The sequence below is a fragment of the Aphis gossypii genome, chromosome X, assembly GCF_020184175.1.
Source record: "Aphis gossypii isolate Hap1 chromosome X, ASM2018417v2, whole genome shotgun sequence".
In the NCBI taxonomy this organism is placed as follows: Eukaryota; Metazoa; Arthropoda; class Insecta; order Hemiptera; family Aphididae; genus Aphis; species Aphis gossypii.
In genome coordinates this window covers 20,914,504-20,930,306 of record NC_065533.1, presented here as the reverse complement: position 1 = coordinate 20,930,306, position 15,803 = coordinate 20,914,504, and the positions used below count along the sequence as shown (strand labels likewise).

The 15,803-nt window shown below is 24.4% G+C and overlaps 1 protein-coding gene across 2 annotated transcripts; it reads left to right on the top strand.

Annotated features, from left to right (window-relative positions):
• The first annotated feature begins 2,849 nt into the window (after positions 1-2,849).
• On the top strand, positions 2,850-12,873 carry LOC114128054 (uncharacterized). 2 transcript variants are annotated; one of them, XM_050206185.1, is made up of 4 exons: positions 2,850-3,000; positions 4,881-4,981; positions 11,093-11,279; positions 12,598-12,873. In XM_050206185.1, the coding sequence occupies exons 1-4, from the start codon at positions 2,955-2,957 to the stop codon at positions 12,681-12,683; spliced, it is 420 nt and encodes a 139-aa protein (XP_050062142.1). In that variant the 5' UTR covers positions 2,850-2,954; the 3' UTR covers positions 12,684-12,873. The 2 variants fall into 2 exon arrangements, with proteins under 2 accessions (XP_050062142.1, XP_027848264.1); XM_027992463.2 differs by having other exon boundaries at positions 2,851-3,000; positions 12,595-12,869.
• Positions 12,874-15,803: the final 2,930 nt, after the last annotated feature.

The following is a 15,803-nucleotide window of genomic DNA, read 5'->3' as shown; positions in this document are numbered from 1 at the left end:
ATTTAATACTTATCTGAGTACTTTTTCAGTTCGTTGTACAGTACATTATCATATTCCTAACGTTGTGCATGTATAGGGCGTGCTTAAAATTATTTAAGCTAATACTATTAAGTTTTAAGAACTTAAAAGCTCTTTTAAAAACGACGCACATCTATTATAAATAAAGATTTGGTGTTGATGACCTAAAAAAAAAAATCGAAAATTTCAGTTGCCTATAAATAACTCAATGTGAAACTAATTACATGACAATAAGTTTACCTATAAAGTAAAACTAAATATTTTCATGAACAAATACTTGAAATTTGTGTGTCTGATAAATAATGAAGAATCTAAATTACATTAAATATTAATGTTGTTTACTTGTTTACTTAACAATACATTAAATGAAATGTATTGTAAATTGATATTAAATGATTATTGAATTGTATACAATACTTATATAAATATAATAATTTAAAATTCAAAGTTTGTGTATCGTTGTCATGATGACAATAACAATTTAATATATACCTACACGTCACAATATCTATCTAAGTGGCAGAAATATTTCGTTAAATATAGAGAAAAGCAGTGACATATTTATTTGTAGAGGGATACTGGGAGTTTCCATTTCCTACAAAATGCACGAAGACTTTTAATTTTAAACAAATCAATAATATAATATTTGTAGTTATGGTTTATTTTTTAAATTAAAATGAAAGAAAAAAGGGTAATCGAGTGGGTAACGCTCCGATGACGCTCCACTGCACAGTAATATTATTGAGGAGACCTTTGACATAGAGTTGGCTATTAATAATTACTCACTATAATGGGAATGTTAAATTTGAATGCAATGATAGCCGATAGGTATCATTCAAAACAATTCTGAACGGAGATAATTTGACAGCCTATAGGATATAATATATATTTTCCACTGAGTGGTGAAAAATGTGTTTTATTATGTTTTAATGACCCGATTACCCCAAAATTAAAACATGTACAGAAAATGCCAATTTAAATAACTGGGGTGTGTTTCAAGTATAGTAAATCGTTATTTTAAACGTGAATTTTTGATTTCATAAAAATTTAAACTTAAGATAAAAAAATTTTAATTAGCCAACGCTCAACTTCTTTTAAAATTACTGTGATCCACAGTTATGGAAAATCTTGTATTCAATTCTTAGTTACTTATATGAAATTTTTATACATTTTTAACTACAAAATAATTTGCAAATATTCATGATTTTATCAATATTTAAACTTCTAAAGCTAATAAAAAAAAATTTGTCATAATCATCATAACAGGAAAAGGTAATTCAAAATGGTGTACCAATACAGCTATATTAAAAATAATTTCTTATACGCCTTCAGCTGACTTCGCTGATTTAAACTAATATGACATTGCATTTTTTTATCATTATATGTTACAAATAAAATAAATGATACATTAATTAATCTTTGGAAATTAGATTCAACATTTGTAATTTCAATAAGTAAAAATTATGATAAAATCCAAAAAGGACAAACAATTAAATTTCAGTATTGACTATAACGTTGGTCTTGGCTAGCTTATTCGTACAAGGAAGATGCAACTTATTGTAAGGTATATGATTTCCTGATATTGTTGTTAATAATCAAAGACTTGTGACTTTGATTAGACAAATGGAAATTACAATTGGAAACACGAAACAGAAATATTTAAAAAACATGTTTTTTTTACAATATTATAGGCGTTTAAATACTTAAATAGGAATTGGTGGCGCCATCTATCTTGTTTTACAGCGAAGTTTTAAAATTTTTCTTCTAAACCTCTATATAATAATAATTTAATTGTATTAAAATATGTTTTATTTATATAATAATTGTTATTCATTCTTCTAAACGGTGGTAAACCTAAATTGATTTTGTCGAATTTTTTTTCAATAAATTTAGCAAGATTCGTACTGTCGTAGACTACTTTTTATTTGAAACATTCAACATTTTGAATATTATTTTGTCTCAAAAAAACTAACATTATACCTATTTTATTAATTATATATTATTATTTATTGCAATTGGTTAAAGAAAAAAATAGTTATTATCATGATTAGAAATAATTATAGACTTGTACTTTAAATTTGGTCAAAAGTAATGAAAACTTAAGTCTCAAATAACTGTTAAAAATGAATGCAGCTTACATTTTGGGCACGATATTACAGCAATCATTGTGTGTAAAATAAAAAGATCTTAAAAATTGTGATAACAAACGAAAATAATTAATAATAAAAGTATATAGATATTTTTTTTAAATTTAGCTTACTGTTTCAATATAAAAATTAATTAATGATTAAAAAAAAAGATATAGGTACCTAGTAAAAAGTTGCTAGTGGGCCGTGTCTAGAAAAAGTTTGAAAATCATACTGTGTAGTCTAATGTAGTCGTGTAGATTGAAGACCAATAATGTCTGGAATGGATGTACTGCACTTCGTGCTGTACAATATACATATTTTATAAATGTCAAATGTGTACTCAATTGTACTGTTCATGAATTACCTACGGTAAAAAAAATTGAAAGACAACAGTGTTTGGGATGTGGAAAACTCTTTCGATCAACGCCCACAAGGACCGATACACCTATAAACACCTATATGTAAATATAATATATTTCATTTCGAATTTTTACACGATAGATAATGCGAAGCATTATTGACCATTTTACATAGGTACTCGTTAGTTATTCTATTCTCGCCTAACATCGTCGAGTTACATAATTAAACGTCGTTACCTACGATGATATATAATACGTAGGTATGCTCGGCTCTGTTATTGTTATCGTTTACTGGTCGACGGCCTTATCTACTCTACACGATACGATTAGGAAGAGGCACATACCTCGGTCGAATGGATTTCAGACTGCAATAATACGTCCATTCCACCGTCGTGGTGCAGCTCGTGGTGTAGTTCGTTCGTCGACGTTCAAACTTTAAGTATTTGACATGTCCAATAAAAGCCGCTGCAGTAATTTAGCATCAGCCATATCGCGTAAGTTTTTCACGTAGCATATGTATTGTGAATTATAATAATTGATTACAAAATATTATACGTCGTACGGTGTTTAAGGGTAGGTATCGATCGAGTAGTAGACGCAGGATTGAGTGTCCTTAAAAACTCAAGTCGCTCTCACCGCGGTCGCGTGTATCCTTGGATCGTATGATCGGACGTATAGGTACGCGATATAAATTTAGTAGGTACGTAATAGAATCCCACACAGAGTTGATCTCCGCATTTTTGGGTTTTTTTGCATATTAAAATGTAAGTAGGATATTTGACGATTGAATTAACGCCGGTCAATCTTCTGCGTATGTCAATGAAACGATAAATGCGTAGGTAGAGTACGTGAATTTTTAATATAACGCGCCCAAATCGACGGTTCATGTGAGTGCTGCATGTGGTTCATTTTTATAGGCGTTGACGTAAACGTCAGATTTGTTTTTCTGTTAAATATTTATGTTTAAATAGAAATATCTCTCTTTACGGTTTAATATTGTTAATTAATAAATGGTATGGTTAGATTAGAGTAAACCAATAAATACGGAATTAAAATAATTATTATTCACGATTAACCGTTTATATACGTATAAGTATTACAAAACTAAGATAACTGTAGACTATAATATAATGATGAATAAACTAATAACAATGAAGCGATAATATTTTATTTTTATATTAGTATAAAATGTGCAAACAATACCTATTAATTGTGTCTTTAAGCTTATTGATTTTAACGAGCATCTCCTACCTATAATAATTGCCTCCCTATATATTTATTTAGATAAGTACTTATCAATTTTTCTTTAACTATAAACGTATAACTTAATTGATTTAAGTTCTATATAATGTTAAAGTATTTTTTTTTAATAATTATCCAAATTCAATAACTACTTAGGTGTATGTTTGAAAAATTGAACTAATATTTAATTATTTTAAAACATTTTATTTTAATTTCAATAGTCATAAAATTTATATTTAATTTAATTTTTATTTATATTATACATTTTAGATTTGCGTGTCTAAGCTCTATCATTACATAAAAAAAGTTCAGTTACATACATACCTATACATCATATTTTTAAGGAGAATATATTTTATAGAATCTAATAATTCTAATGATAAAATAATATGTTTTTTACTTGTTCATTATTTATTGTATTATTGTACATTTGCTTGACATTTTTCAAAACACACATATAAAATAGGACTCTTCAAATAGGTGTCTATAGTTAGTATAGTCTATAGGTATGAATAGTATGCTCTTAAGCATATTATAATGATAATTAATCATTAATGAAAACGTCGTAACAAAAATGCATGTTCATGTTCATGAGACATAAAACATATATAGTTGTTTTTAACTAATGAATAATGATATAATTTATTATACTTTCAGTTTATATGAACTATAAGTTAATAACATCTTGATTTTAATTTCGCATTTCAGAGAGACTAACTACTAACATTTTATTTTTATTTAAGAAAATTTTACATAATATTAATTCGATGTGAAATTTATGACACAAATTCATTCTCACTATAATCATTGACATGTTGTGTCATTAGTGGGCAATTACTGTAATTCAATTTTTAAATTGTTTAATGTTTAAATTTCGTCCATGATTAGATTTTTATTATTATAATTACTTCTCCTATATAGTCCTAATTTTGAAATAGTTCACTTGTCTGTGTACTTTCGTATTTCATTGCTTAATATTATACAATTTACATTTTAAATTACCCGTTACAATAAGTTATGTATATTTTTATATAAATACTAATACCCATATAATATTTTGTCATTTTGTCAATAATAATAATATATTACTTGTATTATATGCATTATAATAAATAAGAACTTTTTTTTACAGAGTTAAAATCTCAGCCGACCGAAATGGAGAAAAAAATTATTGCAAAAATGTTAGATTATAGTGACTTAACTTGCTCGATATGCTTCGACATTTTTGAAAAGGTAAGTAATAATACAATATTGGTAACAATCAGGCATTTTTTTTAAGACCGTTGCAAATTTTATTCAGAATGAAAATGTATGAGTATAAATTGTTTATTAATTATTATTATATCAAACTATCTAAGTCATACGACATTGGTCCAAACTCCAAGGTAGTAATGTTTAATTATATTTATAGTCTATACCAGGGCCCTGCAGAGGTGACCAATTATAAAAAATAATGGCTCTTATCATAATCATGTGGCCACCCTTGGTCTATAGTATAATTTATACTCTATAGTCTATATATATATTATCCAAGTGCCATGTATTAGTTGCGGCACCGGTAGAAGTCATTTCATAAAACTCTGACTAAAAAAAATTGTTTTAGCGTCGATCTATAATCAGTTATATTCTACACTTTATTCTGGCCAAACATTAAAAATATATGTATCAATATAATTTATATTGAATTCTTTGAAGTATATTAAGTAAGCTTGATTTGTTTTAATATACTAAGATTAAAATTAATAATAATAAATTAATAGGTATACATATTTTGTACCCAATTTTTTATTTAATTGTAAAATAAATAATGGCTTTACTGTTTATATATTTAATATTATTTATTTATCGAAAGTTTTTAAGCTCTAAAAATAAAAATTTTAACAAAAGTCCCAGACTTGCGAGTTTTTTAAGACAAGATTAATTCACGATCTCCTTAGATCTTTTTTTTATGATTTGTAAAAGAAATCTTTTTTTGCAACCATTTTAAGCCATAATAAGTATACGTTTACAACAAAGTGATCAAAATAACCGATGTTATCTTCATTTCTGTTCTCTAATCACTATCGGGTCTTAAAAACCAAAAAAATTTTAATTTATTCGTTAAGACTCAAAATCGTAAATGAATTCAATATGAATATTGCCCGACACCGAGAAAATTGTAAATCTCCTAGACAAGTTCAGTATCGTTTATTATAAGCCAGCGACTTAGAGTCTTTTGGGATCATTTTTTTTCTAAAGACCATTATTATTGTTCACTACCTATTAACTATTTAAGTATAATATAATACTTCAACAAGTATTTCAATTTCTGTACTGAACCCATTTTATACTTTAAGGTGGTTCTTTTTTGAAGTATATTTAAATATTTTATATTTTTCGATTTAATTAAATTTTTCCAATAAACAAAGTTCTTTTGAACTGAAATTAAGTATTTTTTTTTTTTGAAATGTCGATAAATAAATGTCGGGAGTCTAAAAAAACTTGAAAATTTACTACAAGGTTCCTTATAAGTTGTTCTTATTGTAGTTAAAAAAAAATCAAGAACCCTTACTCACAATTTTTTTTATAAGCGTTTAAAGTTCAAATTTTAACGAAATACGTCAAAATCGCGAAAATATGAAAGTAATGTTGTAATTAAATCATAAAATCATAACATTTTTTGAATTTGTACCTAATGTTTTCTTTCAAATAGGTGTAGAGAAAAATCGAAGCGTCATTATAGGAAAAATGTTATGAGCGTTTGAATTTTAAATTTTTACAAAATTGCGTAACGATAAGGATTTATTCTCAAACGATTTTAAATATTTGTTATTATTCAAAAAGTATAAGTTGTAGATACTTGAAAATTTCACCAGTTATTTAAATTGGCATTTTCTTTACGTGATTTAAATTTTAAAATATTTTACTTATTTTTAGGCTATTTATAGGCATTTGAAATATTCGTTGTTGTTTAGTTTTTTTTTTTATAAATATCGATAAAAATTTTTTGGCCTAGTCAAAATACTTGAAAATTTAATACAAAGTTCCTTATGAGGTAGTTTTATAGTGATTCAAAAATTATAAGAATACATAGACATTTTTGTTATAGTTAAAAATTACTAGTCGTAGAAACTTAAACACAAACCACCTTTTTCACCGTCAATTTAAAATATAATATATTTTATATATTATATCCTAGGCTGACAAATCATCTTCATTCAGAATCATTTCCTTATACAATGATACATATTATTGGATTCAAATTTAATACATCCATTATAATGACCTACTATACAGCAGACTGTTACTCACTTGATTACTCTTTTTTGATAGTATACTTTTGAGATATTTTGATTTTTTTTTTAAACAAAATGTTGAGAGTTTTTGTAGAATTATATTCACAGCCCTATTAATATCTAAGTAAGTTATAATTTCATGCTTAACTTATTTTATAAGCATAAGATAAGTTTAGCTATAATCATGAGCGCCCATAGGTAACATTTTAGAAGGGTCAAAATAAAAAAATTCTCAAACGTTAGATAATAAAGATAATATTATGGTAATATTTATTGAGCTACAAGTTTATAACATTTTTTGTCCAGGGTAGGGGGGGAGCAAGTGCCCTATCTTGCCCCCTTTAATGGGCACCCATGGCTATAATACAGCTGATGAACATCTGTATAATATACCTTAATACCTTTACGTATAAGGAAATAACTACTAACTTATTATTTATTATTTTAATCAACTACTAGAGTCCTCGAAGTTTTTAACTTATTTGATAAATACACGTTTATTTAAATTAGCCTATTTTTAAGAAAACCATAATTAATACTGTTTTGTGTACTAAAAAATTAAAACGTATAAGTATATATAATAACCTATTATAAACAAATCTCTGAAATCTTGTCCAAACAAATTTTATAATACTGCGATTGTTCATAACAATGAGACAAAAGACGAGGACTTAAATTGTGTAATCTCGTTACATAGAATTTCAGATTTAGCTGTCAAGTTTTAAGCCTGTAAGCGCTGTAATCACCATGAAGATTATTTAAGAACAATTTTTTTTGTTGCGTGTTCTTCATTTTTTACTGTAATTTAATGTATAATCAATGATTATAGTTTTAAAGTATGAAACTATAACAATACTGATAAATGACAATGTACTTATATTTTATTAAATAAAATAATAACTTAAGAACTCAACAATAAAACAGTTCCTTAGTTAGAGGTGTACAGAATTTTGTATTTATGCTGTTTAATGTATCCAGTATAATTATTACTTATTAAATATCGATGTACCTATATAATTTTAAAACAAATTTAATTTGTAGGATAGTTAGGTACTGAAAAGATGAAAAGAAATTAAAATAGATAAATAGAAGTAATATGAGTATACAATATGAACAATATAAGCAACTATTAAAGAATAAGGCATAGAGATAGTGAAGTCTAAAAAAATAAGAATGGATCTTAACCAAATATTTTTTTTTTAGAATTTGTGACGTTAATGATCACTAGATGGCGTAACTCTTACCAATTTTCGAATAAGCCGCGGTTAGGTCACCTATATCACAAAATTGATTTATTATTTTGTGCTTATACAGTTTACAGTAATCCCATAAATACGACATTAATCATAATTATAATTATTTAGTTTTAATATTATTTAAATTAAAAATTTTAAATTATGTTTTTTGAAAGTTCAATAGCTTAAAATACAATTATAAACATAGTTTATGCTATAAAATATCAATAATAATCGTTAAAATAGATAATAAAAAAGTGGGCAAGTAGGTAGCCACTCTGCTGTATAGTTCGCAGTAGGAGTAGAGTCGTTATTGAGTAACTTACCGTAACGAATGTATTAAATCTGAATTCAATGATACATCATTGCACACGAAAAAATATTCTGAGTGGAGACGGTCTTTCAGCCTTAATAGTTAATACTATAAAAGTATTTTATTATATATTTATATTGCTACGAGCATAGCAGTAATTTTATTTTTACTATGACTTATATGGTACCTATAGGCTTTTAATTAATCGTTAACAAAATATCACATTCATTATATTATTAATTATTATAATACTACACAATGTTATTATACATGTTATTATACATTATTGTAATTAGTTTTGAAGTAGATATCGATTTACTAAAAAACGATGATATTAAGTTTGCGGTAAATATAAGCATTATCCCTTATAAAATTAATTTGAACTATTTTGAAAAACTTAGTGTAATATAAAATATAACAGTAGGTATATGTTTCAGAAAATGTAATTATTTTAGATTCTGATTTCTGATTAGAACAATGACTGTACTGATTTTACAGTTATGTATTTTTTTCTGCTAATCATAACTTCTTGAGGCAGTAAAAATGTATCGTTTTTCGACTTTTGGGCTGGTTTCTGATAAAAAAAATTAGTATATTATAATTGGTTAAAACAAACAAATAATTAAGAAAAAACAGCAATTTATACACTATACTACTTTCAGACAAAATCGATATTTTTATTTTGTTGTAATTAAAAAATGAACAACTATACATTTTTAAAATTTTTGAAATATTTTATACTATTTAAGCTACTTATTTATAGACATTTTGGTAAAATATCTAAAATATATACAAATTAATGTACTTACCTATGAATTAATTTATTCATTATTTAATTGGTCTTAATTAATGTTTATTTTGTTATACATACTTCAGACTTCTTTTGTGCTATGTTTTTAATGTTTGTATAGTCATTTTTAAAGCAATTTGACATTTCTTTTTATTTATCTGAAATTCTGAAGTGAATAGTTTTAAATTCAATTAATTAGGTAATAGTTCTTTATAGATAGACTAATATAAGTGTTAGTGGTGTCTTTAATTATTTTTCAATTTAGTTTCGAACCTAACTAGTTATAATTTTCGCTATTTTTATCGTGGTATTTCATTCCTATATTTTAAATAATGATGCTTAAGGTTTCTATTAAAATAGTCGTTTAAATACAAATATAATAGATACTTAATGAGTATAGATAATATATTAAATTCATCGAGGAATTTAGAAATAATATAATATAATTAATTATTAATTTAACTGTTCTGAAACCTATAAAAATTACAAAAAGTAGGTATGATAAAAATATTTATCAAATAATTAAAGTTTAACATTTTATCCAGCAATTATGGAAAATACAGTAAAAATAGTTAAAAGAAAAAAAATGTAATTGATAAATGGTACATTTTCTATAATAGGTATGTTCGTTTTAAATGTTAATGTATTCGTGATTTGTGAACATAAAATGTTTTTTTTCTAAGTGCGTGTCTTTGTAACAGCGTGCTTAACACGTTATTAAATACCGACTTTCTGACATTTAGTCTTTGACAAAACAAATATCACGTGTTTGCATAACTCTGAGAACTCCGGGAGTTCAGTATATTATACTACCTATATAGGTACACATAAGATATACATTACAATATCACTGCATTAAGCGATCTAAGGACCTCGGTTATGGTTGTTTTTTTAAACTTATGAACTATACATAACATATATAATATAAATTGTGTTACCTACGCATATTTAATATTTGCTTGGAATTAACGTGCTTAACCATGTAATATCGATACACATAGGTATATTATACTAGTATCATAACATTATGAAGTAGGTAAGTATTATATGATATGCGTCACGTATCGCCAGCAGAATGAATTTAATTTCATTACCCATTAATTGTGAATATTTAATTAATAATTTTTAGCACACATAGTTCATATTAACACGAATTAGTTACATCACGTCAAAAATAAATAATAACTAATAATTATTTATATAATGTATGTTCGGTGGCATAAGGCATAAGTGCATAGTTATGCACTTATAATAACATTTAAAAATAGATACCTAAATGACTAGATGATAAAAAAGTGTTAATAATTATTATTTGAAAAATGATCTAAATATAAAATATAAAATAAGTAGGTACCTAGTGTGTAGATAAATTTTCGTTCATTCATATGTTACAAAAATATGTATACTAGTTACAAATCAAAGTTCAGAAAAAATATGACGTGATCTTTTAAAGATATTTATTAAATTTGTAACTATCTTTTCTTTTTGTGGTAGGTATGCTTAGTAACTATACGGACGTTGACATAAAACTTGAAAATGCTTGTTTAGTTATGAATTAAATTGCATGTAATTATAATCAGATTTTTATTTAACATTTTTCATAAGGCATAGGGAAATTTTATTGTTTTTAACAGCGTTTTTAAAATATATTTACAAAAGTGAGCTCTTTAATTTTAAAATATAAACATTTAATTTAAACTAAATTATTTTGTTGTTGTGTTTTTACTATAGCCATCAGAATTGAACTGTAGTCATGTGTTTTGTTTCAAATGCGTAAAAAATTGGATGCGTAATAACAGGTCATGTCCAATATGTCGGCGAATTATAATGGATCCGCCAGTTGTGTGCACTATGTTGGAAAAACTTATTTCAGAAATGAAGTCAGCTTCTGTTCCTGTTCCAAATCGACGTTACACAAGTATGTTTAATAATATATTATTTTAAATTGTTTTAACTTATAATATATTATAATATAATATGAAGTATAATATACAATTAAAATAATTACAAAGTCAAATTTTAAAAATGCCATTAAAATAATGTATTTATACGATCTAAAGTTTAGATTCTAAACATTTAAAAAGCTTAGTCAAGTGGGTACTGTTCTGCTGTACATTAGGTGCCGCGTGGATCACTATTATAGTATTATATATAGGAGTGTTAAATTTGAATCCAATGTTAACCGATAGGTATCATTGTATACGAAAAACGATTCTGAACTTAGTTAATTTGTAAGTTATATTATATATTTATAAATATATTATATTTTAAATTGGATGATGAAAAAGGTGGTTTATGTTTATGACATAAATACTCAAAAATTAAGCCATGTACAGACAATGTCAATTTAAACATCTGGTGTATGTTTCAAGTTTCTACGACTAGTAATTTTTAACCATAACAAAAATCTAAAATTATTTGATACTAAATAGTTATTTTATTACGGGTGAATTTTGGATTTAGTAAAAATCTAAACTAAGTACAATTTTTTTTAATTGGCCAACGTTCAACTTCTTTTATAATACCTAATTGTAAGCTTAACTTATGGAAAATCTTGATTTAAATTTTTACCTCTTAGTTACTTATACAACATTTTCTATACATTTTAACTACAAAATAATTTGCAAATATTCATGATTTTATCAATATTTGAACTTTAAAAGCTAATAAAAATAAATTGTGATTGTGTATTCTTATAATTTTTAAATATAAGAATAGCTTAAGAAGAGTTTTGTATTAAATTAAGTATTTTGTCTTAGCCAGAAAAATTAAATTAATATAGACAAAATAAATAGGCAACTGCATATAACTAATATAAATGTTTTGAAAATGTCATCGTGTGTATAACATATAATAACAAATATTTTATAGTTTCAAATCTCCTTGAATAATATTTTTGAATCACAACCAAAAAATCATTATTTGTTTGAATATCTAATTTTGTTTAATTTGAAATTATACATTTTCTAAATTTTTTGGTTCAAGTATGAATTATTTATAGGAATCTTGTATTAAATTGTTACAGCCTAACTATAAAAATTTAACATTTTACATATTTTGAACATTTAACTACAAAATAATTAGCATATTTTCATAATTTTGATACAACTTTAAATTCATAAATCATCATAAGAATCATATTTAAATAAGTAAATGTATAGAAATATAATAAGTACATAAATATTTATAAATAGCGTTTTATATTATTTTTTTAATTATTTGTCCTATATAAGTAGGTACAGTTTATAGAGGACAAGAATCTTCATCCGCATCACGTCCGGCCGTTAGAAAAGACCTTAGTGATCGTCCACCGTGGAGATAGAGAACGTATAATAATAATAACTTTTTTAATATACAAGATGCATATAATAATCTATATTTATATTTTTTTAAGTCCATAATATTTGTAATTTTTAATATTTTAACTAAATGAATAACTTTTTATATTATCCTAGACTCTAGAACCTATTGAATAAATACAGCCTAACCTAAGGCTAAAAATATTTTTATGTTTTTATAGTTTAATAAATAATAATTATTTGTATAATATTAAGATAAGTAATATATTTTTAACCTATGAATATTTTTATATAAACTTTTTAAATGATTTGAATTGATTCTTTTTTTTATCAAATTCAACACCTACTATAATATAATTTTATGTATCGAAGAGTACTATTTATTTTATATGTCAAAAAAATATTAAGAGTTATGAAATATGTACCAGCAATAGGTACTAAAGTATTTCAATCTCGGGTAGTACAATAGTCAGGTACCACCAAGTAAAACTTTCAATAAAAGTTATTTTGGAAGATATTTGTGAGTTTTTCCTGTTGTTTCTTCTAATTTAGTAATAACTTAACAAGCTCATTTTTAAAGTTTAAAGGTTTGTAATGAAAATTGAACATATTTTATAATAAGTACCTATAGTTATAGTTAAAAGTATTTGACTAAATATTATTTTATCATCATTCTCTATAAGGATGTAAATATTAAGTAATAAAAAATATAACATAAGCTATTACAATTTACGTCATAAAAAAATTTAACAAAATATACTTGAGTTATTTTAGGTAAAATAAATGTATCCATAAAGTATATTGGCTATAATTATTAGAGTTTTTATATTTTATCATTTACCTCTTATTTTAGTATTTTATTTAATTTTTTAAATATTTTGAAAATAGCATTTTTTCACAACTAATTATATACGTAACGTGAAAATAGGGTTATAACCTATTTAATTGTGTATAGTTTGATGATAACGGTTAGATTAAAATATAAATAAGATTGTTCTATACAATATTAATATACTAGCTATGTCTACGCCTATAAGTAATAAGTATTGTGTTTAAATTTTAGTATACCTAAAATAGAAAATTAAAGAATGTTTTAAAGTAATTTAAACGAGAAAAAATACTTCACTGTTGATAGTGAAACTAATTTGCATTTATTGTAAAACAATTATGATTTTCCTGGAAGTAATTATTTGATATTTCAAGTATATACCCGTTTTTATTTTATCTAGTTATACCGGCCAACATATTAGTTAAACATAATATTTTCTATTCTACCGCCCACAGCATGTTTTTTAGGTTGAATTCTACACAGGTACCTTCTAAACTAATACATTCTAAATTAAAAATAACAAGTATTATAGTAATATTTTAAAAATTAATTAGAATCAACGAATAGACTATTGCCCCCGAAGGTCGTAACCACAACTACTGTTGAAAACGGCTGTACCGCCTAGATATATAAATATATAATTTCTTATTTAACACCGAAGTTTCAAAGTATTAGGATTTCTTGTGTTTTTATAAAATAAATTAAACATAATAAAAACAAATAATTTGTATTATATTCATGTAGGTACCGTGTACATATTCTTAAAGTTGACCTGAATTTAAGTAACAACTGAAGTTTAGGCTATGAATCAATCTAGCTAGATAAAACTAAATATATTGTAGGTAGGTATTAGGCGTTCAAAATCATATTTTAAAACATAACTCAATAACTTAACATTAAATTATCATTAAAGGCTTTGAGAAAAAAAAATCAGTCATACAATTTAATATCGATAAAGTGAACCACATTAAATATTTGTATCTATGTATATAGTAATTTTAAGTGGAAAATTGAATAACATGCCATATACCAAAAATTAAAAAAAAATTCTTTGGTCTTTAGAACTTAAAAAATGTATTTAATAAGAAAAATGTAAGAACATTACACAAAATTTTCAAAATCAGTTATTAATTGTGACGCTGAAATATAAGGTAGTATAATTCATATTTATTATACATTTAAGTAAATTAATTAACAACTATAAATACTATTATTAGGTCAATTTTAAATTTATCTGATTGTTACATAACAAAACAAATTTAAAAGAATTTTGATAATATGGTTAATCTTAATGAGTTGTATAAAAACATTAAAAACAATTTACTATTACTATAGCATTTAAAAATAAAAAATACATACATACATGATACATGTGATGTGAGTATGTGATTATGTGAACAAAACACTAGGTACATGAAAAATAATAATATAGGTAAATACGGTAATACGTCTTTTGGACTTGGAAATATTTCAACACTGCAATTAATTTAGTATAAACAATAATTACTAAAGTGCATATTAATATATTATAATTATTTTAAGCACTTTCTAAATAAAAATTTAGATCTATGATTATATAAGAAGTTAAATACCTACTCTAAAGTTACTTTATCTGATTTTGGTAATAATTTTATATTATATAAACGACACACTATTACACTAATGCTATAGATTTTTATAATTAATTTAAAAAATAAATAGTTATATTCACTCTTAATTACTTAAGTTTACTTTTACTTGTAATACTGTATTTGCATATTATGAACTCTACTCATACTACAGCCACAGTCTTAAGTGAATAGAATATAGATGCATGTTATTTTAAATATTTTAAATTGGAAATTAGTAATTACTACTATTATTGGTGATTAAAGATTATTATTATAATAAAGGGTTTAATTTTTCCATCACATTTTATTTTAACATAACTCGTTTGGTTAACGTCTAAAAATAAATAAATGATCTAAATACATTTTTGAATTAGTGTTATATAATTATATAAATAATGAATTAATACAGCATACATAGGTATTGAATACATGTATACATACAATATACAATATACATTGCATTAAATTCCAAGCTAAATTCAAATATTATTTACTAAGGACATATTTTTATCAATATTTTTAAATTACCATGCACGAAATTAAGAAAGAAGCAAGTAACAAATAAGTTTTTTAAATAGTTTATAAAATTACTTATCAATATAAAAGTTTTTATAGATAGGTAATAATAGTATAGGTAATAACTAATAGTTGCTATGGAACTTTATGCAATTATGCCTCTCAAAGTTGTACCTTAATATTGCAGT

What these genes read in the sequence shown, in the direction of transcription:
- LOC114128054 (XM_027992463.2), top strand. Translation starts at nt 2,955, where the DNA reads ATGTCCAATAAAAGCCGCTGCAGTAATTTAGCATCAGCCATATCGC. An exon ending in TTTAGCATCAGCCATATCGC is followed by an intron (nt 3,001 to 4,880) that starts GTAAGTTTTTCA and finishes TTTTTTTTACAG; the next exon opens with AGTTAAAATCTCAGCCGACC. An exon ending in GCTTCGACATTTTTGAAAAG is followed by an intron (nt 4,982 to 11,092) that starts GTAAGTAATAAT and finishes TTTTTACTATAG; the next exon opens with CCATCAGAATTGAACTGTAG.